General features: G+C 41.5%; 1 protein-coding gene across 4 annotated transcripts; it reads right to left on the bottom strand.

The window, feature by feature from the left end:
- Positions 1 to 305: 305 nt before the first annotated feature.
- PEX2 (peroxisomal biogenesis factor 2) lies at positions 306 to 17,394 on the bottom strand. Of its 4 annotated transcripts, none has more exons than XM_058528915.1 (3): positions 17,234 to 17,393; positions 3,670 to 3,813; positions 307 to 2,234 (listed from the first exon to the last, which is right to left on the bottom strand). In XM_058528915.1, exon 3 carries the CDS (start codon positions 2,215 to 2,217, stop codon positions 1,300 to 1,302), a length of 918 nt encoding a protein of 305 aa, XP_058384898.1. In that variant the 5' UTR covers positions 2,218 to 2,234; positions 3,670 to 3,813; positions 17,234 to 17,393; the 3' UTR covers positions 307 to 1,299. The 4 variants fall into 4 exon arrangements, with proteins under 4 accessions (XP_058384900.1, XP_058384898.1, XP_058384897.1 ...); XM_058528914.1 differs by having other exon boundaries at positions 3,704 to 3,813; positions 17,234 to 17,392; XM_058528916.1 differs by lacking the exon at positions 17,234 to 17,393 and adding an exon at positions 16,717 to 16,848 and having other exon boundaries at positions 3,704 to 3,813.
- Between the last annotated feature and the right edge of the window lie 3,753 nt (positions 17,395 to 21,147).

A 21,147-nucleotide genomic window follows, 5' to 3' on the forward strand; every position in this document is an offset into this window, starting at 1 on the left:
TAGGTTCAGTCATTTGGCTAACAAAATGTCTTTATTGGTACACTGGAACTAAGAGGTGGGCTCTGGTTAGCCAGCAATGAACAAAACAGTCATGGGAGTTATCTCTTAGAGGGAGTGGCAGATGTTAAACACAAGTGAAAAATTAAAAAAAAACAACATATATTGTACTAAGTGCCATTAGGGTCTGTGGGAAAAAAATGAAACCCCATAATATTGATAACTCTATTAGTTAGCATATATGTAAAGTACTGTGTTTTTGTGTTAAAACTGTGACAACATGGGCACTTAGAATTTGCTATCAAAATAACAATATAACAAAATTGTTCGTACAAGAAAGTCTTGTTGACCTTGTTTATTTAATCCTTCCAAATCTGCAATCTAAGACAACCATTCAGTTACTCGTTAATGTGCTTATGGAATGAGCTCACTGGTAAAATGAAAGACTGCACGTAGACTTCTTCTGGTATGAAGAAGGCAAGTACAGCCTCTACTGCGGATCCACTGTTTTCACTTGCCCAGCATCCACCATTCTTACAACAGCACCACAGTTTCCCAGGGTGAACTGCCTCCTCTCCCACTTTAGGTTCATGTGGTATACACGAGGGCGTGCCACCCACATTTGGGCAATCGGGAGCAGTATTTTTCCATCCTGGTTCAGGAAATGTGCACATAATCTCAGGCAGACCGATGACAGTGAGCTCCTGGACCTTACTGGAACTATCAGGCAAGAAGATTTTATTCTAGTGGGATCAGAAAGCTGGCAGAACAAAGTCTTGAGCTTCTGGTGGCCATCATTTTGTCTGAGAACAAGCTGACTGCACCCCTTAAAAACTGGCTTCACAGAAAAGCTTAAAATTACAACTGGGACATCAGCTCTTAAGGTTTAAAACAACAGGGTCTTGTTGTTATGTTATATGCCTAGGAAGTTACAATGCCTTCTCTGAAAATAAATGCACGCTTGCCCGAGAGTCTCCAAAATCTTTTATTTTTAGAGTCTAACCTCTTTCCAGGAAGTAGCAAAATGAAGGAGCATTCTTGGTAGCCATTTGACAAAAACTGTCCATTATTCTTGACATTCCAAAGTGAATGCAATGATATTTTAAAAAAATACAACCTTATTGTTTACATAGTATTTTTAGAAGCCTGTGGTTTCCAGTGATTAGAATTTAGTCATGCCGGGAAAGGAACAGAAAGCCAGCGGCTAAGAAGCACACGCCCTCATAAGAGACACCTAAATGGTATACTTAGGATGACTAATAAACTTAATCCAGTTTTCCTCAGAGGAAACAAGTTTAATTTCTAAAGAGCATTCACTTCTGACATCTCAATTCCCGACTTGAGTGGCTGCAGACTGCGTACCTCTGTGCCACACCTGGGACACGTAAAGTACATGTCAAATAAGAAACTACTCTTAACACAGTAATAACAGAAGATGTGCTCGCATCCTATGGTGTGAGGCATGGTGGGCCACTCTCCGCACAGAGCACACTGTTTGCCGCTGGTGGCTAACGTACTGTCACTATTAGGAGTGCCCGTGAGAGGGATACACCATGCAGATAACTTGGCTTTCAACTTCTGGATGTTGATAAGTGGTAAGAGAAAAATCAGAAACTCAGCAAAACCATGCCAGAGAAGCTCCCTGTTCATATACTCAAAGCCAACCTCACGTATGTTTTGGGGTTTGCAAAATACAGAACGAACGCCTAGCAGACGTTCTGTCAAAGTTGCGAACTTGCCCCTTTGAAGGAAGATCAAGAAATTAATCAACCCACCTAATTTCAAAAGTCCAACCACAAAATTCACACACTGCTTAGCTTTCCTGAACGATGCTAAATGAGGGTGTCGAAACAAGTCGTAGCATCGTTCTTCTAGCCACTTCCCACCGATTGTACAGACAGCATACCAGAGTTTTTGATTCTGACTTGGCGGCTGGTATCTCGGGTTCGGGGAAAAATCGTTTTTGTACTGAATATTCAAAACTGACTGTCCCACGGTGGCGTTTTTAGAGTAGATGGTGAATCTCCACAAGAAAAGCCACAGGAGTGCTTTCACCTCTGGTTCAAAGCGGGCCAACAGGCCGGGCTTAAATCCATGGAAACACTGAGAGAACTGGGACCAAACCAGATGCTCCAGGGCCTTGTTGAGTTCAAGCGCATCCAGCTGACTTATCCTTAGCACCCTGTTTGTCCTCTTCGTACTCTCTTCTCTGGAAGCCATGCCTTCCCTGAAGGTTTCTAGGAAAAAGTACAATTAAGGGCATCATCAAATAGTTGTACTATCTCCCCGACTTACACTCAGAAGACTGTGACACACAAACGACACAGGACACGGAGCAGATGGGCCTTTCAATAGTGTCAAAACAGCTCAGTGAACAATCACCTCTTACTTGAAATTCTTTCTCTTTCTCCTCTGTCTCTCTTCCCTCACACCTTTCTTTTCTGTTCTATCCTTTTTTTGGTCCTCCTCATTAAAAGAATAACATGTTTTATAAAGTTGCACCCTATTTCCACAAATATACCTGTAGGTAATCCTCCTTGGTCAAATATTTTAGCAGGAGATGATAAAATCCTGAAGTTAACAGTGATGAGGCTGAATAATACCATGACTAATGGAGAAATATATGAACTTACTAAATACGATGAACTACGGGGAACACTGCAATGGATGGCCAGTCAGGGCCTCGGTTTAATTTCTAGTCACTTCTATTGACTCCAAAGGTATTATTTTCAACAAGTCATTTACTCTTTCTCAAATACGTTTTATATTTGTAAAGGAAGTTAGGAGAACAAAATATTAGCACAAAGCAACACAAATGCAGAAATGTCGTTATTAAGGTATTACAAAGGTACACATCATACAGTTTTCTAAGAAAAGAAAACTCTGATGTAAAAATATATACTAAGATAATTTCATAAATGCACTAAGGAAACAAATACGTGCTAAAGGGACAAAAATCTTTTAAGATGAAACAGAAAAAGCTGATTAATGGTTAGCTAGGCATGGCTGACTCATTCAAAATGCATTTATTAAATGCCTATTACGTGCGAGCCAATGCAATGAAAACACCCAGTGATTGCTGTTGTCAAAGAGTGTACCGACCAGTTTAGATATTGTACATTTTATTAATTATTAGGGTGGCAAATCCACACTACGATAAGAAATCTGTTTAAATTTAGTTTCTAAAATCGGCCCTCAACACAGGGCGCTTGACCACGATCTCCGGGCCTTAGAAAGGGCCGATGTACAAATAGAAAGGACACCGAGGTACAGAGGGTGGAGGCAGGGATCCCGCTGAAGTTCATGCCGCCAGCCCAGCCGTGTGGCAGCTGTGATGTGGACAAGGCATTTCACCTAATCTCTGCCTTGGTTTCTTCACTTCCAAAACTAAGGGCTGGAGACAAAATGACCCCTGAAGTCTTCTCAGATTCTATTATTTTATGATTTTTACTAAAAACATGTTAAATGTCATTTGTTACGAGTTAAAAGGACTGAAAAGTGTATCCTAAAATAAGGTTGTACTTCTTGAAATTGGGATGACCTCGATGACATGTGGTAGAAGACTGCATGCTCAACAAGTTCAAGCATAAGAAGCAAAAATGACGATTAAATAACAGGTGGTTTAGTGTTATTTTCCTCTCAAAGCAGACACACGACAGAAATGCTTCTCACCCACACATGCCAACTGCCTTCTGAGGGGTCTCACCTCCCTCCCTTTCCGGCAGCTCCCTCAAGACTCGCCAGCCTATGGCGACGGCAGTGGGGATTTCCGTTGCAAACTCTTCTGTGAAACCCTTGCCTCACACCAGCCAGGAGCTACAGGAAAGAAAGAAGGGGGTTAGGACAGAGTTCCCTTTCCTCTCTCCCCAAATCTAATCAACCCCAAGGTCTGTTCTTTGTCCAAAATATTTTTCTAATCCATTCATTACTCTATCATGCCCCTTTTCAAGCCTTTCCCTAAATCCAGACTGCTCTCATCTCTCCTCTGGATTACATCTAATTGGTCTATCTCACCCCTTGCTGCCTTCAGCGCATTTCCCGCACTGCAATCCTTCTAAAACACAAGGCCCCCCAGCTTGCTTTCCTTCCTAATGCTTCGACCTGTAGTCAGAAAGCGTCCCCGTCTCTAGTTCACTCGTGGACATTTGCTGTGTGTTCTCTTCACCTGGGACAGTCTGTTCCCATTCTTTAACTGAAAAACTCATGCTAAATTTTCAAGTACTGGCTTAGGCATCACTTCCTCCTGACTCTCCAGATTTGGGTTAGCTGCCTCTTCTAGGTGTTCCCTTAGCACTCTATTCTTCCTCTTTCCTGGCCTTTATGTACTGTACATAAACTATTTTGATATTTTACATACTGTTCATAACCTTTTTTTTTTTTTTTTCCTGCTGAGGAAGATTCACCCTGAGCTAATATCTGTGCCAGTCTTCCTCTATTTTGTACGTGGGTCACTACCACACTATGATCGCCTACGAGTGGTGTAGGTCCATGCCTGGGAATCTAACCTGGGCCCCTGAAGTGGAGCACGCCAAACCACTAGCCCATGGGGCTGGCCTCCATAAACTACTTTTTAACTGTCTATTTCCTCCACTGGAGGATAAGCGCTGTTCCAAAGATTATTTAAGTCCTGTGACAGTTGAATCTTATCAACTAGCACAGTGCCAGGAACACAGAATGCATCCTACAAATACTAGATGAAAGATAAACAAAGAGGACGAAAACCTGGGGTGGGTGAAGGGTAGAAATTACAAATTCCCACCCAATAACCTTTAAAATTATATCAAATTAACACATCCAGACTGTTGATTACGACTTATTTCAACATGTTTGTTGTGCATCTGCTATTTACAAGTCAATGTCTCAGAGTTAATGACAGAAGGGTAGAAGAGACACAGTCTCATCCCTTCTGAAGACTATAATTGAGTAGGGTGGGAGAAGGGGGAAAGTAAGGGTGCTATATAAAATAATAAACAGGTAATTATAATAAAGTGTGATAAGCAACATGCTAGGGGAAATTCAGAGCATTACGCTTACAATTAGACTTCAGAAGGTCAAAGAAGGCTTCAGGAAGAGGTGATAGCTAAGCAGCCCCCTGAAGGATTGGCAGTCTCAGCCCAGTAAAGGAAGGTACGAGTACTATTCAAAGCAGAAGGAACAGCAGGTGTCCAGGACTGGGAGTGCAAGGACAAAAGGTAAGGCTGGGAAGGAAAGCCAGAGGCAGATCCTAAAGGCCCTAAAAGCCAAGTTGAGGAGGCTATATTTTATCAAGAGGGTAATAAGGAGCCACTGAATAGTTGTAAGCAAAGAATTAATCAAATGTGCATTTTAGACAGCTTGTTCTGGCCACATTGAGAATGGGTTAGGGCTGAAAGACTCGAGGCATAGAGACCAGTTAAGAGATTGTCAAATGACTGTTAAAATGATCTAGTGAGAAAGCAAAGGACGGTCTAAATTAGAAAGGTATCATTGGAGATGGAGAGACACAGGTACCTTTGAAAGCTATGAGGTGGCAGAATTGACACGATTTAGTAAGAAACAAGCCAAGAATAATTGACTTGAGTAATTGAGTGGATGGTAGCCCAGTTCTTTGGAACAGGAAACATATACAGAGATATAGGTTTGAAGGGAAAGATTAAAAATACGTGTATTTTTAGAGATCTGAGTCTCCTACAAGACAGCTAAGTGGAAAAGTTCAGTTGGTGCTCTTGTGGATATGGGACAGAAAATCCGGGCAGAGACTTTGAGTGTGAGGCCCCTCTCACAGGACTCATCTGTTTTAGATCTACTTGATCTACTTAAATGCTAAGATCAGAAAGGCAGTGATCTAAACAAGACAGGTAGATCTCGTCCAACACATTCAACTTTCTTTGTAACAATATAATCTTATTCTCACAGTTTTCGTATTCCAGCTACGACGCCATTTCATTGGTACGTTCACTGATATCACACCTATCTTTGGGCTTTCCATCTTCCTACGCTGTGCTCTTCAACATCACAGTCCCGCGGTCTCACTGGGCTTCTAGTCCAGTGGTTTTCAAACTTGAGCGTTCACCAAGATCACTTGGAGGACTTCTTAGACTGCAGTGTCTCAGTTCCAGAGTTTCTGATCCAGTAGGCTTGGAATGGGAGCCAACAATTTGCATTTCTAACAAGTTCCCTGGTGATGTTGAGAACTACTGGGCTAGTCCATTTCAAAGCAAAATTCATAATTTCTTTGGCATATCTACCACCCAAACAGCTCAATGCTGCATGCCAGCCCTCCTACTCATTTCTGGCTAGTTGTCATCTCTTTAGCTACAGAGGCTGTGACAAATCTTGCACTGACTCAGGCTTTCCCTCTTCTATTAAGTGGTTCTTATGAGTTTAGAGACTATTCATGGAGTCCACAAACTCTATGAGCATCACTACTTCCTAGCCCTGTGAGATGCTGGGATGCAGAGATAAAGACTAGTCCTGGCTCTCACTTAAGGACCCCAACCAAGGTCGGCAAGGAAGCCAGGCAATAAACGGACAACTAGGGCAATAACAGGCAGACGGTATCACAGGTTCTCAAAGACAATACATAAAATTTCAAAACTACTTCAATAGAAAAAGAATTCCAAAATTCACACAAAAAATCATCAATGAATAAGATTATTTTTCTCATTTTTTCTGCAGTTTACAAATTTTCTCTAATTAACTTATATCATTTATGTAACTAAGAAAAAAAACCCTAAAACATTATTTTAAAAACTTCATAGGCAAGCCAAAATCTACAAAATTATGCCCACACCTACCAAATCACCTCTTTCTTTCCTCATTATTACCCCTGGGGTAAAGTACAAACTTCTCAGACCCAACCTAGCCCAATTCTGTCTCCATCTCTGCAACTGTAGAACCCATTATTCCCCAGTGGGCCTTCAACCCCAGACCATCCTTCAGTCCTGCCTCTGTGCCTTTTCTCATGTACCTAGAACACCGACCTTCCCTACCAACTACTCCCACTGCCGTCAACCATCTGCCCTTTCCATTTCACTCTATTTCAACATTCTCTATGAAACCTTCATAACTATCTCCAACTCCTTTACCACCATTTTGAACTCTGACAGCAAATGTCTGTGCCACCCTCTTGGGCCTTCCACCATTTGTACTGTGATTTCAGGTATGGGAATACATCTTCTTTTCCTCACTTGACTGTAAACTAGGTACAGAAAAGCAGCTTATCTTATACCTATTTCTCAAAGCACCTGCCACCTACAAAGTGACCTACCTCAGTTTTCCTCATATAAAATTCTACGATCATTCACGATATGTGGGAATACTGTATATGTAACTCGTCTACTGTCTACAAGTCTGCATCTTCTCCAGGTTTCATATTCTGTGGTCAGCAAAACAAAGGACGCTCTCTTACTGTCCAACTACTCTTGAAAAGCTCTGACCCTACTGGACATCAGTATTAAGTTTAATACCACCAGTCCCTTCTCTTCGCCACTCCCCCACCCCCAACACTGGACTGGAGGGATGGCTGTTTTTTTCAGCTGAGTATCAGATGAAATATATGGCTTGTGTTAGAGGGCCAGTTGTGCTAATTTATGCATCTTTAAACACCAGAGTCATAATCAGTTCCAGATTGTGGCTGATGAATATCTTATTCATCTCACAGAATTGACCACAAAGACAGGCTCATAGAAGCTGCTCAATAAAATGTTTGTTGACTCTAAATGCAATGGAATGAGTAGTTTGGTAGCTAGTCACTGTACTGACTGAATATTGTGAGAGCATCTAGATGAACTGTCTGGTGAGGGAAGCTATCTCCTCCTCAGGTTCCTTACTTATATTCAGTGAGAACCTGGTCGGAGTGAGTGGTTTTTCCGACGAATCATCTATTTCAGATGCCTAGTTTCTGGAGGAATCGTATTAAACATTTAGTCAAGACAGGAATTTTTAATGGCTGCCAGAAAAGGAGACTTAACACATTCTCTAACCAACCCAATATTTAACAATCCTTATTATCAAAAAATTCTTTCTTATCCCTTCTGTTACAGTTTAACATTTTTTTCTTTCCTCTTTTTCTCCCCAGGCCTGGCCTCCGTGTAGATTAGGAACAGCTGGCCCCAATCTCCTCCCTGCGTAACACTCTTTTCTAGACCAAAAGACTATTATTAAACTACTCTTCAGCCTTTGCTCTTCCAGACGAATAATTTATTTCTCTATTTTCTGTTTTAGGTTTTATCTTCCAACGTTTTAGTCAATTTTGTGACTACTTCTAGTTGTAAACAGAACAGACACTGTCCATTACACACCAGAGTTTACTGAAGTGGAACACCCCTCCTGTGCTCTACATTCTTACTTACGCAGCTGTGATAGAGTAGAAAAAGGAGATTTAAGATCAATCAGACCTGGGCTCAAGTTCCAGCTTTGTCACTTACTTGCTATGTGATCTTAAAAATGTCATTAGCCTCAGATTCTTCAAAAAGTTGAAAATAACAACTACTTCACCAAGTTGTTGAGATTAAACCAGATAATGCTATGAAAGCGGTTTGGAAACTGGAAAGCAGTAGTATTATTATATTATTGCTGCTTTGGCTACGGATGGGCATAAGAAGAAAAAGACTCCTAGTTGATTTTGGCAAATCTCATTTCAAAAGACTGAAATCTTCATTATTACTCATACTATGCCTCAACCAACCTGTGGTAAAAGAATTTTTTTTCCAGGAAATATTGACTTCTCCATTAAAATATAAATGTGGCAGTTAACAGTGAACGTGACATCACCATTATGTTTGCACACGTCCGGGCCAGGTGGGAAGGGCAGAAACATGGTTCAGCGGAACTCATCACACTCTTAACTTGCATCTTATCTGAAAGGAGATGATGGAGTGGGGATTCTAGGAGAATGGGGATGGGTCCAGCATGAGCTGCTCCCTTGGTTATCTAACTCCCATCAACGTGGTTGTGCCTTTTATCTGGAAGTAAAGAAACCTCCGGAACGCACACTGATAATACCTGACTCTTAGATGCTTCACTGAACAGGGCATGGTAGAGGCAGTCCAAGACGAGCACCAACCTTGGTTCTTCACCAACACACTACATTCAGTTCTTTCCCCTCTCCCCATTCTGGCATGTAGTTATTCTAGAATACTGGCTTTAGAGATGGGCAGTGCCCATGAGTGGAAGAAACTGATGAAATCAAAATAACCTGAAGTGCAATTAATCTGATTATGAAACCTCTTCCCTCCACTGCTGTATAATATTTGCCCATAATAAGTATAGAATAGAGAAAAAATGCCATACGTGCCTTTAAATCACATATTCTCAATGTAATGTAAGCAGTTTGTGTTTTAGCGAATTCTAATTCTCTGACAAATGGCTATTCAATTTAACCAATATTTATTGGGTGCCTACCCAATGCCAGCATTCTCCTAGGTACCCGGGATTCAATCCAAATATTTAACCCTCAGTTAACTTCCCTTTATTCAAGTATTTTTAAAGAAATAGGATGCTACAGTAATCAGGACCAGTCATTGAGCTCTGAAGCAAAGAATGGATCTCAAAATGTGAAAATACTATAAAGGATCACAAAACTCCTCAGGGAGAAAAGAGAAAAATGGTATTGAAGGCAAAGGAATGGATTGTGCAAACCCAGGAAACGTGCAAGCCATGAAACCTGGCCACAGTCTTTCTGGGAGATATGGGGACGTGTTCCAACATGAGCTGTGTCCTTGGCTATCTAATCCCCATCAATGTGGTTGTGTTTGTTCTCTGGAGCAAAGAAACAAGTCATCTGTCACAACCACAGTAGAATGCGCTGGCAGGAGAGACTGGCTAAAGAGTTAACCCACTGTAAAAAGACCCTATTTTAAGGAAACTGCATTGATTTTGTAGGCATGAATGATCATTAAAGAGAAAAGATATAAAAGGATATACATTTTAAAAGATTAATCTGATGGCAGAGTTCAATAAGACTGAAGAAAAGGAGAACTGGAGTTCAGGTAGACCAGTTACAGGACTCCTGCGACAATTCAAGGGCCTTAATCAAGGTGCTAACAACTTCCTGAAAAAGTCAAAGTAATTTAACTTGCTTCATTGAGAACTATGAAAATCGAAAAGAAGACTATGGTGTCCTCACATTTGCAAATCAACAATCCCCAACTCTTTTGGTAAACCAGTACTTTCCTGACTCTGTTACATTGATTGCCCCCCACACCCAACTACTGGCCAGTCTATTTCTACTTTACTTTCAAGAATTTAATTTAAGTAAGCTTTAACAACCCTCATATTATTGGTTCTTGTAAGTTAGTATCTAGTTTCACAAAAGTAGGCTCAAACTTGAATAGTTAAAGAAAATACAAGCTAATCTTTTTTTAAAAGTTGGGATTGTTTTGAATTGAAACAAACACCATCAGATTTAATTCAAACTGATTTTTCCAGAATGCCAAAAACAAGCAATGCTTTCTCCTATTCCATCACGAAATCTCATTCTTTTAATACACAATCCTATCATCCCCTCCCTCCCCACTTCCCAAACTGTACAGTTCTAATTTAAGATTCTAAAAGGCTGACCCAGGAGGAAACCATTTATGGCCATGCAAAGAGACTTATAAAAATAATTAATAGTATAATTGGCAGTAAATAATATTAGTGTTTAGTGAAAGATACTACCATGTTAAGACTATATGAAAAAGATATTTCAGGCAAAATCAAGACCAGATAAAAAGTAGAGCATCTACTAGAGTTAGTGTGTTTAACTTGTCACATAAATATGTTTAAGACAAAGCGATCTAGCACTAAAAACGATTAAAAAGGTCTCCTGCTGACATTTTATCACTAGACATGTCACACTGCTTTTCTCTCACAGAAAAAAAAAACAACTGAAAATTCGTTTACTAAGAGTGGCGATATATAACCCTATCCTTTAAATAACTCATGGCTTTCCTTTCATGCTTTTCATTCTCCCAAATAAAACTTTGTCATCTCTAGCACATTCTAAAACCAAAACAAATGATTGTATCTCACTAAAGAGGGAAGAATTTTTCAGGATGTATTTCAGAGCTTTTATTGAGTATCGTACAAATTATGAATGAATATATTTTATTTAAAAACATGTTATTGACAGAAATCTATCAATAATAATGTGGGTATTGTCAAGGGCCTGTCAATATTAATGTAATTATGATTAAGGGAATAACATGGATTTTTAGCTGTAATATCAAGTAACATCTCCTACATTGCCGCTATCAATACACACATTATTATTGACCTGTTCCAAGACTCTCTGTACTAGATGTATTACCATTAGGCATATTTGTCAATGCATGCTGCCTACAAAAATTTTACATTTAAATTTACAGTCCTGTAAACTTTGTTAGCAGAAACATGTGCCTCCCACGTAATCTCTAAGGTAACAAACCCATCCATGCACCCCTGCCAGGCTATCCTTTTCTAGATCCACAATCATCAACTAATTCTTAGTATGACAATGTCGCTGCTACACTATCCTGAGGGTTCTGGTAATCAAAATGGATGAGACCATATATTCATTTTTTTCATTTTACGTTTTTATAAAATTTAAACTAATATATTATGAGGTTATGTGGATCAAGTTCTATAACTGGAGATCTTAAGCTTTGAACCTACACCCTAATATTTTATTTCCTTTGTGTAGTCAGATAGATTTACTGTCCATTGTATTGAAATCAATACTAATAAACGGGACATGCATCAAAGAGGGATTTAACAGGACACCGATTCCCAGAACACATTTCTAACATGAGCAAGAGAGAAAAAGCTATGGCTGAGATCCATTAGAGCACTGTGACCTCTGACTGTGAAAGGCCTAGAAATCAACAACTGTAAGTTCAAATCCCACTTCTGCCACAGACTTGCTAAGTGACTTGTCACTAGCCTTTTTCCCTCTGTTTCAACAAATATAAACTAAGTTTCAATAGCTTATAGATATCCGATGTTGTAAATCCCAATAGTGCTCATTTGGATATAGATAAGACGTGGAATTTTAAAATTCTGTTATGGACACTAGGCCTCCAAATTACTCTTAATTTAAATGCAATCCTCATCAAATGCAACTAAAATTTTTCTTTTTGGGGGTGGTAGGAGGTACACAAAAATGTTTCTAAAATATATCTGAAGGATAAACTTCAAAATAGCATAAATTCCTCAAAAATATGAACAATGATAAGTAACTTGCCCTAGCAGAGGGGTAATATTTTTTTTATTTGGAGAGAAGAGGGAACTCAACTCAAACACTACAATCATCAAGACTATAATTATTCGTCCACAATTGAGCACTTTACCTATTTCATTTATGGTATATTTATTCAAGTACCTAAAACTAACATAAAATACATTTTTAAATTTTAAAACACAATTTCCAATACCTTGGCCTAGCTTCACAAATACATTTTAAAGAGAACAGCATGGCACTCATAATCTTTTCTTTCAGAAAGTTGATACTGAGTTGTTAAGAGGCAAAGCACATTGTGAAAATAAGGAGCAGATGTCTGAGTGAATATGGAGGGAAGGAGAGTTAACCTGGTTCCGATTAGTTCTGTATTCTAGCCCAGGTTCATCAACAGGCTGTGTGACTCTGGACAAGTCATTTTTACCACACTATATTCTCCAGTAGTTAAAAAATTAAAGGAAAAAAAAGCAACTGTAAAAAGTCTACCTATCTAGAATCCTTATAGGAACTGTTTTGGAAACCTTGGAAGAGAAAGAAAAAAATAAAAGAACAGCCATTTCCAACTGCAGAAATGGCAATGTTGAATATAAGTTTGGAAAAGGCTAAAGAAAAGTGGAAAAATCAGAACAGAACCCGTGAGAGAGAGAAACAATCCTCACGGAAAAATATAGAAAAGGATTACAGTAGACAATCTCAACCAACTTGTGAGTTTACAACTGTAGTAAACATACCACTTACCAGTTACTGACTGCTAATAAGTGAGAACCACAGCTAAGTGCCCTTTGCAAAATTAAATCATTTAATCTTTACAATATTATAAAAGAGGTTTTATTATTATTATTTTTTCCATTTTATTTATTTATTTTTTGGTGAGGAAGATTCCTCCTGCGCTCACATCTATTACCAATCCTCCTTTTTTTGCTGAGGAAGGTTGGCTCTGAGCTAACATCCGTGCCCATTTTCCCCTATTTTGCATGTGGGATGCCGCCATGGCATGGCTTGATGAGCAGTGCATCGGTCCGCACCTGGGATTTGAACCTGCGAACCCCGGGCCAGCAAAGCAGAGCACACAAACTTAACTAATACAACAACAGGCCAGCCTCTACTTTTTTTTTGCTGAAGAAGCTTGGCCCTGAGCTAAGATCTACTGCCAATCTTCTTCCTTTTTTTTTTTTGTATGTGAGCTGCCCCCACAGCATGGCCACTGACAGACAAGCAGTGCAGGTCTGTGCCCGGGAACCGAACCTGGACGCTGAAGCAGAGCACACGGAACCCAACCACTAGGCCACTGGGGCTGGCCCTATTATTTCTGTTCTAAAACAAGGAAACTAAGGCACAAAGAGATTAGCTGACTTGTGTAAACTCATACAGCTAGAAGTGGCAGAGCCATGCTCTGAACCAGTGTCCTATACTGACAAGGTGGGAATGGGCCTAAGACGAACTTCCGGATGGCACCACAGGACATGCAGATAGGGCTATTTTAAGAGGCTGAGTATAAGAGATTAAGAGTATAGGCACGGGCCTGCCCCGTGGCTTGGCGGTTAAGTGCGCGTGCTCCGCTACTGGCGGCCCAGGTTCGGATCCCGGGCGTGCACTGACGCACCGCTTCTCCGGCCATGCTGAGGCCGCGTCCCACATACAGCAACTAGAAGGATGTGCAACTATGACATACAACTATCTACCGGGGCTTTAGGGGAAAAAAAGGAGGAGGATTGGCAATAGATGTTAGCTCAGAGCCGGTCTTTCTCAGCAAAAAGAGGAGGATTAGCACGGATGTTAGCTCAGGGCTGATCTTCCTCAAAAAAAAAAAAAAAAAGAGTATAGACATGAACTACAACAAAAACTCCAACTCAAGGACGAGCTCAAAAAAGAGCCACATGAAACATATGAAGCAACCAAGCCTAAAGTACTCTACAAATTTAGAAAAGGGCTTTAGGATCTAATTCCCTAAGCAAATTCTAAATGACTTGAAAATGACTGGAACACACGTTAAATTGCACATTTTACGGAACTCGAGAGAACGTGGAAATATCCACAAAGGAACCAAGGTATTAGCACGGAAAACGAGGCAGCAACATATGAGACATATTCTCTGTGAGGCACTATATGTTTTCTTTACATTCTTCATCTCATTTAACCTCCATAACACAGTAAATATTATCATGTTCATTTTCAGATGATGAAAATTAAGGCTTGCGATTAACAACCTGTTTAAGTTCAAGCTGGCAAAGAGTAAATTTCTGGTAAACACTAGAGAAATTGTGGAACACTCAAAAGGAAGGCAGTAGTATGGATATTTGGTAAGCTTGGATCACATTCCATCCCGCAGAGCTCAAAGTTAATTTTCTTCCCTCAAGATCATTCACAAGACCAGACTGTCAGTCAAGCTCTCAGGACTGTAGATGGGAAAGAAGTTAAAGGAATGTGGTCAAGTTTCCCTGTCGCCTGGGATGTATCTCATCTACATTCCCTTTCCCTGCCCCTATACATGTGGTCAGAGAACCATTCAAAGAGATTAAATGTCAAATCTGAACAAAGGGAATATGTGGGGGAAAAAATGAGGCGTCAACATTCATTTAACTATTATGAACAGATACTATTATATGCAAAGTAGAGCAATGCCAACTCATCTATCTAACACTGGACGGGAATGGTTATGCATAGTCAAAACAGAATGACTCTAGAGGTCTTGGTGTTTATGTTTTAATAAGAAGAAAGAAAAGACAGCTTGGATGAAATTTTATCTAACCTTATTGAGGGAGAGCTCTGATACAAAGAAAATATATTAAATAGAATAAAAAGCAATATAGAAAAGTGCATTTTGATTGTCTAGATGGGAAAAGGTTGGGAAGAAGCGGATTAACAGCCCACAATGGGAAGGACAGACATCCTCTTCCCTGCCTCCACTGCCGCACACAGAAATCACAGTGCTGGCATCTGCGGGGCCAGGCTTACAGACATGGGAGAACAGGGCAGCTCAGGGCTTTTCCCCTGAGGTTCCTTCCACACTCCAAAGGAACTGAAGAGGAACATGGAACGTTTAGAGACGGCTGCCGTGTCACAGGAAAGAGATAAAGGGAACATCCAATTTGCTTCCAGGTTGTCCAACCTAGACAGTCAGGGAGGAAAAAAAGGAGCCACTGATTCCGAGCAGAACTTTTGTCCAGAAACGTGCATACAGCATACATTTCCCTTGTGCTATAGGAACCTGAGCACAGTGGAGCGCAAGAGGGAAAGAAACTTTAAAATTACTTGATGCCGTCTGGAAAACAGGGGCTAGGACCCAGAATTTTACTAGCAATGTGATGCTGGGCAAGACTGCTAACATCTTTAAGGTTCAGCTACCAAGTAAGTGAAGTGGAAAATACCTGCCCTCCCTATTGCAAAGATTCAAATATCAGCAAAAATTCAAGGGCTAAAATAAAAGAGAGAGAAGGGAAGGGAGAAAAGAAAGAATTGTGATTCTGATCATAAACAAAGAACTAAACTTGAAATCTGTATTAATTAAACAAATGAGATTGAATACAGACATGGTTGTGGCTTTTAGTAATGAATTAAGTGTGAACATATATCTTTTATTATTAAAAACTGTAATAATCAAATTAATGCATATTGAATACAAATGAATACTTATCCTACAGAATTTTAATGCTATAAAGAAACACAGATAATCTAGTCTAAGTTATGAATTTAATTTTCTTAACAGGAACCCTGTTTTTCAAGGACAACACAGAAAATAGCTGCTTATAAGATACTGCTAAGGGTCTGCTTGCTTTGTCTCTCCCCTGCATGGCTCCAGGAAATTTCTACGCGAGTTCTTCTACAGAACAGTTTAAAACCACAGATGGAGTGTGACCCCCAATTTCTAAAATTGAAGAAACTAAGTCCAAGAGGCAGAGCTGGTCAGAGGAAAACCAGTCAGGACCAGAACCCAATTCTCCTGACTTAGTCTAGCATTCTCTCTACTATGCCCTGTTGCTTCTATTTTCTTTTTTTAAGGACAAAAAAAAAAAAAAATGTGAGGTTCTCTTTTTGACTTTGTAAATAATTCCACTCTCTCTCTCTCCTTTCAAATCTCCTTCTGGCTCAAGATCACTCAACTCTAATCTTTTTGGATACAAGTCATTGATAACATGGGCAAGATCAGAGAGAAGATAAAGTGCAAAAGAAAAATGCAAAGTCAGCCATCCCAGGTTTATTCTGCTCAGATTTAACTACAGTTAACACACTGGGGGAAAGTGCTTAGACCACAAATTGTGGCATGGATGGAGTCTCAGTCTTCCTGTAATTGCTTGAAATCGTTAACGTAAAAAATTGTCAAGGGGCATCACAGAACACCAGAACGTGTTAGACATGAACGTTCAACAACTTGGTCTCATCTGTGAAAAGCTCTTTCACTAAATGCTGTATTTTTGGAAAATGGAATCTACAGAAAGAAGTAAACAATGACTTTTAATTCAAGGCCCCAGAAGAAAAATGCTCATGATTCTCGCATTCTCATATTCCTTAACAGAAATCCACGTTACATGCAACAAACTCACCGCAAGCAATCTGATAAGAAAATTCTCAACAGCTCTTCCTCCCCAAGAAAATTACAACTGCTTTTAAATTCATAGGCTCTCAAAAATGTTGGCAACTTAAGTGTATTCAATTTTTTTTTTTTTTTGGTACCAAATATCACACTTAACATGAAGCATTAAGCAAACTTTGGAGCCTGCAGAATGCTCGAGCCTTGCATACGAGGTAAATCGCACCACTGCCCAGGGCGAGGAAGGAATTTGCAAGTTTGTCTCTAAAAAGTCACTTCGTGAAATGCAAAGGCGCTCGAGTCTAGCTGTGTTTCTTTTTGCTCTCTGTAATGGTGCGACCTAAGACCACTTTTCGGAGTTCAGGTTTGCGTCATCGCCTTTCCCCAAATCAGACTTGGCTCTGCCTCCTCCAGGAAGACAGAAGCCAATCGACAGGGAAAAGGGCGCCGGCTGCAAGGCCGCCCGGCCCCGCGCCCTCCCAGCCGCGGGCGACACGCGCGTCTGCGCTCGAGTCTCGGGCGACACTGACCTGAGCAGTCGGCGACACGCCCCCGCTGCACGCAACTCTTCCTGAAACATTGTTATCTGGGAAGCTCGGCTTCTCCTAGCAGAACCCGGACTACCCAGACTTCCGGAACTCGCGGGCTTCCGGAGCGACGCAGGACCCGGAAGTGTCAAAAAAAAAAAAAAAAAAAAGACGTGAAATTAAACCAACGAGAACTACCGGTCAGCGCGCTGCGCAAAGCCCGGGAGGGCGCAGCCACCGGGAGCGCCGGCGAGCCGAAGGGCCGAAGGGCCGAGGAGCCGAGGAGCCGAAGAGCCGAGGAGCCGAGGAGCCGAAGAGCCGAGGAGCCGAGGAGCCGAAGAGCCGAGGAGCCGAAGAGGACACCCGCGCGCGGTGATTGGTCGGCTGGCCTTCCGAGGAAAAGCGTCTCTGATTGGCAGGAGAGTCGTGCACCCGTCCGCGCGGGTCGCCTGCCGCGCGTGGAGAGGCCGGGGTGCCGGGGCCGCGGGGGAGCCGGGCTCCCCGAGGGCCGCGCTCTCCCCGCCTTCGGGCGCCGGACAAGCGCCGCCGGGTGGCGGCGGGCGCCTCCGCACCTCGGGGCTCCTCGCTCGCGCTGGGCGGAGGGCTCCCGGCGGGGTGGCCTCGCGGGGCCGGGAGGGAAGCCTGCGGGCAGGGCCACGGTGCAGGGTGGTGGCCGTGACCCCCGCAGGCGCGGGACGCGGGGAGCCCCGTCTGGTCCGCCCTGCAGAGCGGCCCGGGAGGGCTGCTGGCGAGCTGGACGCGCTCGGACCGTCGGGGGTCGGGGGCGCCCGTGGCCGCCTCGTGGGCACGCTGACGGCCGGGGCGCCCAGCGCTAGGACAGGGCCCGAGGGAGGGGCTTCGGGAGCATTCACCAGGTAGTTCAGTGCAGCCGCCGTGGAGACTCGCCACTAGGGTGTGTGTGGCAGTGTGCTGGCGGGCGGGTCTGAGGCTGCAGTGGACTGGGGGGGTGAAGCTTCCTGCACACAGTGGGTCCCGGGAACGGCTCCGTTCTGGCCTCACGCCCTCCTCCCCGGGGGCACTGGGTCCTCCCGCAGCTGTGCTGGGAGACCGACGTCCAGGAGCTGAGCCTGTAGACGCAGCGTTACGAGAAAGCTTTTTTTTTTTCCCCCCAATTGTCCTGTGGAACAGAGTTGTTGCTCAGAATATGAAACAGTATGGACAAGATAAAAGAACACTTATTAATGAACTCTAATACTGTTCGAATTCGTTTTTACGTTAAAGGTGTACAATTTGACCTCACCTACCCCTGGGATTTTGTTGTCTTGCATACATTAAGGAGATCTTGGCCCGAGGAGGAGGAGGATGGTTTCTTGAATTCCTGCAAGTCTTGCCCACAGCGTTAGCCAACAATGCAAATGAGATAGAGTAAGAGCTGCAAGTGGACAGGGTATGCAGTTCACTCCGGCACAGGGGGGCAGGTTTTTCTAGAGCTTGGGTTGGCCAACACATAGTAGCACTAGCCACCTGAGATGTGGGCAGGCCGACTTGAGGTCTGCTCCACTGTAAAATGCGCACTGGATTTCTAAGATATAGTGTGAAAAGAAAAGAATGTAAACGATTTCATTTTATATTGATCACATGTTGAAATGACAATGTTTTGGGAAATTTAGGATTACATATGTGGCTTGTGTTATTATATTTATGTCGGAGAGTGCTGTTCTAGAGGGCAAGAGAATCTCTTTGAAGAAGACCCAGTCTTGGATTTCAGTTGTGAAGGAATGCAACCATGTTGCACTTCTCAGGTGGTCCTACAGGTGCACTGGGCTTCACTTAATTTTTATGGAAGGTGGAAAAAGTACTAAAAAGCATAGAGGACATTTTCAGAAAGCAAGTTCTAATTCATGGAGCCTTATGTATGTCACATGAACATCACAATATCTGTTGATAATAAAGATACTAGGCTATCAAGAAATTTGAATTGTTTAATAAATCTGATAAAGAATGTGAGGAAACATAAAGAACATTTACGATTTCTGCTGAGAATGTTGAAGTTCTGGCTTTTATCATTTAACCTCTAGATACAGTACATCTCTTCAGTTTTCCAGTGAGCTAGTAAGCTAGGTTTCAGGGAAGCTTCGTTTCCAGTTTTTTGTACTTGCTTTAAAAATATATTTATTTTTCATTCATTTGTTGAACAAAAGCCTGCTGGGGGCCAGGAGTATTGCTGGGCAGTGTTGATATAAAGGTGAATAACCCAGACATGGCTCTTACTCTCTTGGAGCTAATGAGTATCAATTCAGAGATAGTGAAAAAGTAGATAATAACCAAAGTATACTGTATTTTGCCTTTGAGTAAGTGCTTTACTTCTGTAAATTCAACACATTAATTGTTTTAAACCTAGAATTTATATATTCCTGCTGACACGTTAACGAAGAGTCTTATTAAGACTTGGCTGTGGGCTTAAAGTATATTAGTAAAAAATCAAAGTATACTTAATTCATCCGTTAATCATGAGAAATTAAAGAAGAAAAAAATAAATTTGAGTATTTCTTTACCTTATAAAGAAAAGATGAAAACAACTGTAATAGCATCTTATTTATGATACCCTCTTTTAGCCTTTCAGCAACTTTTAGGTTCTAAAGAATTTAATAATAGAAATGTAAAGGAAACATTGATTTATGCCCCTAACATAGTTTGAAATTGCTGACTTTAAAAAGTTAAATTTATTTTAGCATATTACATAGTTCTTAAATCAATATGTTTGAGTCTTTTAGGAAAAAGTTAAACATAGATCTTATCTTGGTTTACTACTGCTGCTGTAACAAATTACCACAAAATTTGCAGCTCAAAACGACACCAATGTATTATCTCACAGTTCTGTAGTCAGAAATCCAACTCTGGTGTCACTGGGCTAAAATCCGGGTGTCCACAAGTCTGTGTTCCTTTCTGGAGGGTCTAGGGACAAATCTGGGTGTTTTTTTTGTTCATGCAGGTTGTTGACTGAATTCAGTTCCTCGCCGTGATAGTATTGAGGTCCCTGGTTCCTTTCTGGCTGTCAGTTGAGGGATGTTTCCAGCTCCTAGAAGCCATCTACTTTCCTTGGCTTTGGGCATTTTTCTCCATCTTCAGAGTCAGCAGTGGTGGGTTGAGACTCCCTCATCCTTCTGATTCCTGTTACTTTTTCTTCTCTTTTTTCATCTCCCTAATTGCAGTCTTTTAGGAATCTGATTAGGTTGGGCCTACCTACATAATCCAGGATAATCTCTCCATCTCAAGGGCCAGAACCTCATCACGTCTGCCAAGTCCCTTTTTCCATGGTGAAGTAACATATTCACAAGTTCCCGGGATTGGGGCATGGACCTTTTTAGGGGCCGTTATTCTGCCTACCACAGATCTTAACTGGGGCTGTGCAAGTATATCCAGCATTTCTTAGCAGATAGAATAATAGGATAGAAGAATAACGTTGATAATAGGTAGATTTTATTGGATGTGTAATATGTTCTGGGCACTATTCTAAACCCTTTTTCTGCATTTACTCATTTAGTCCTCAGCAATGCCCTAGGAGACAAGCACTATTATTATCCCCACTTACAGATGGGGAAACAGGTGCAAAGTGGGGAAGTAACTTGCCTAACTTCTCACAGCTGTTAAGTGGTGGAATGAGGATTTGAACCTATGCAGTCTGGTTCCAGAACCTCTGCGTGCTCTAAACCACAATGTAGTAAAAATAATTTCTGAATGTTTGGATTTACTAAGCATGCTGTAGTGATATAGTGACCATGAGCTCAGGATCTGGTATCACAATGTCTGGATTCAAATTCTACCTTTATCAGTTACTGGTAAAGTGACCCTGGGCAAGTCACTTAACCTCTCTGGGTGTCAGTTAACAATAAACTGAATTAATAATAACACTTGAGGATTACATGAGGCACTATATATAAAGAATTGAGAACAGC

Source organism: Diceros bicornis, chromosome 33 (assembly GCF_020826845.1).
Source record: "Diceros bicornis minor isolate mBicDic1 chromosome 33, mDicBic1.mat.cur, whole genome shotgun sequence".
Lineage (NCBI taxonomy): Eukaryota > Metazoa > Chordata > Mammalia > Perissodactyla > Rhinocerotidae > Diceros > Diceros bicornis.

What these genes read in the sequence shown, in the direction of transcription:
- PEX2 (XM_058528917.1), bottom strand. Translation starts at nt 2,217, where the DNA reads ATGGCTTCCAGAGAAGAGAGTACGAAGAGGACAAACAGGGTGCTAAGG.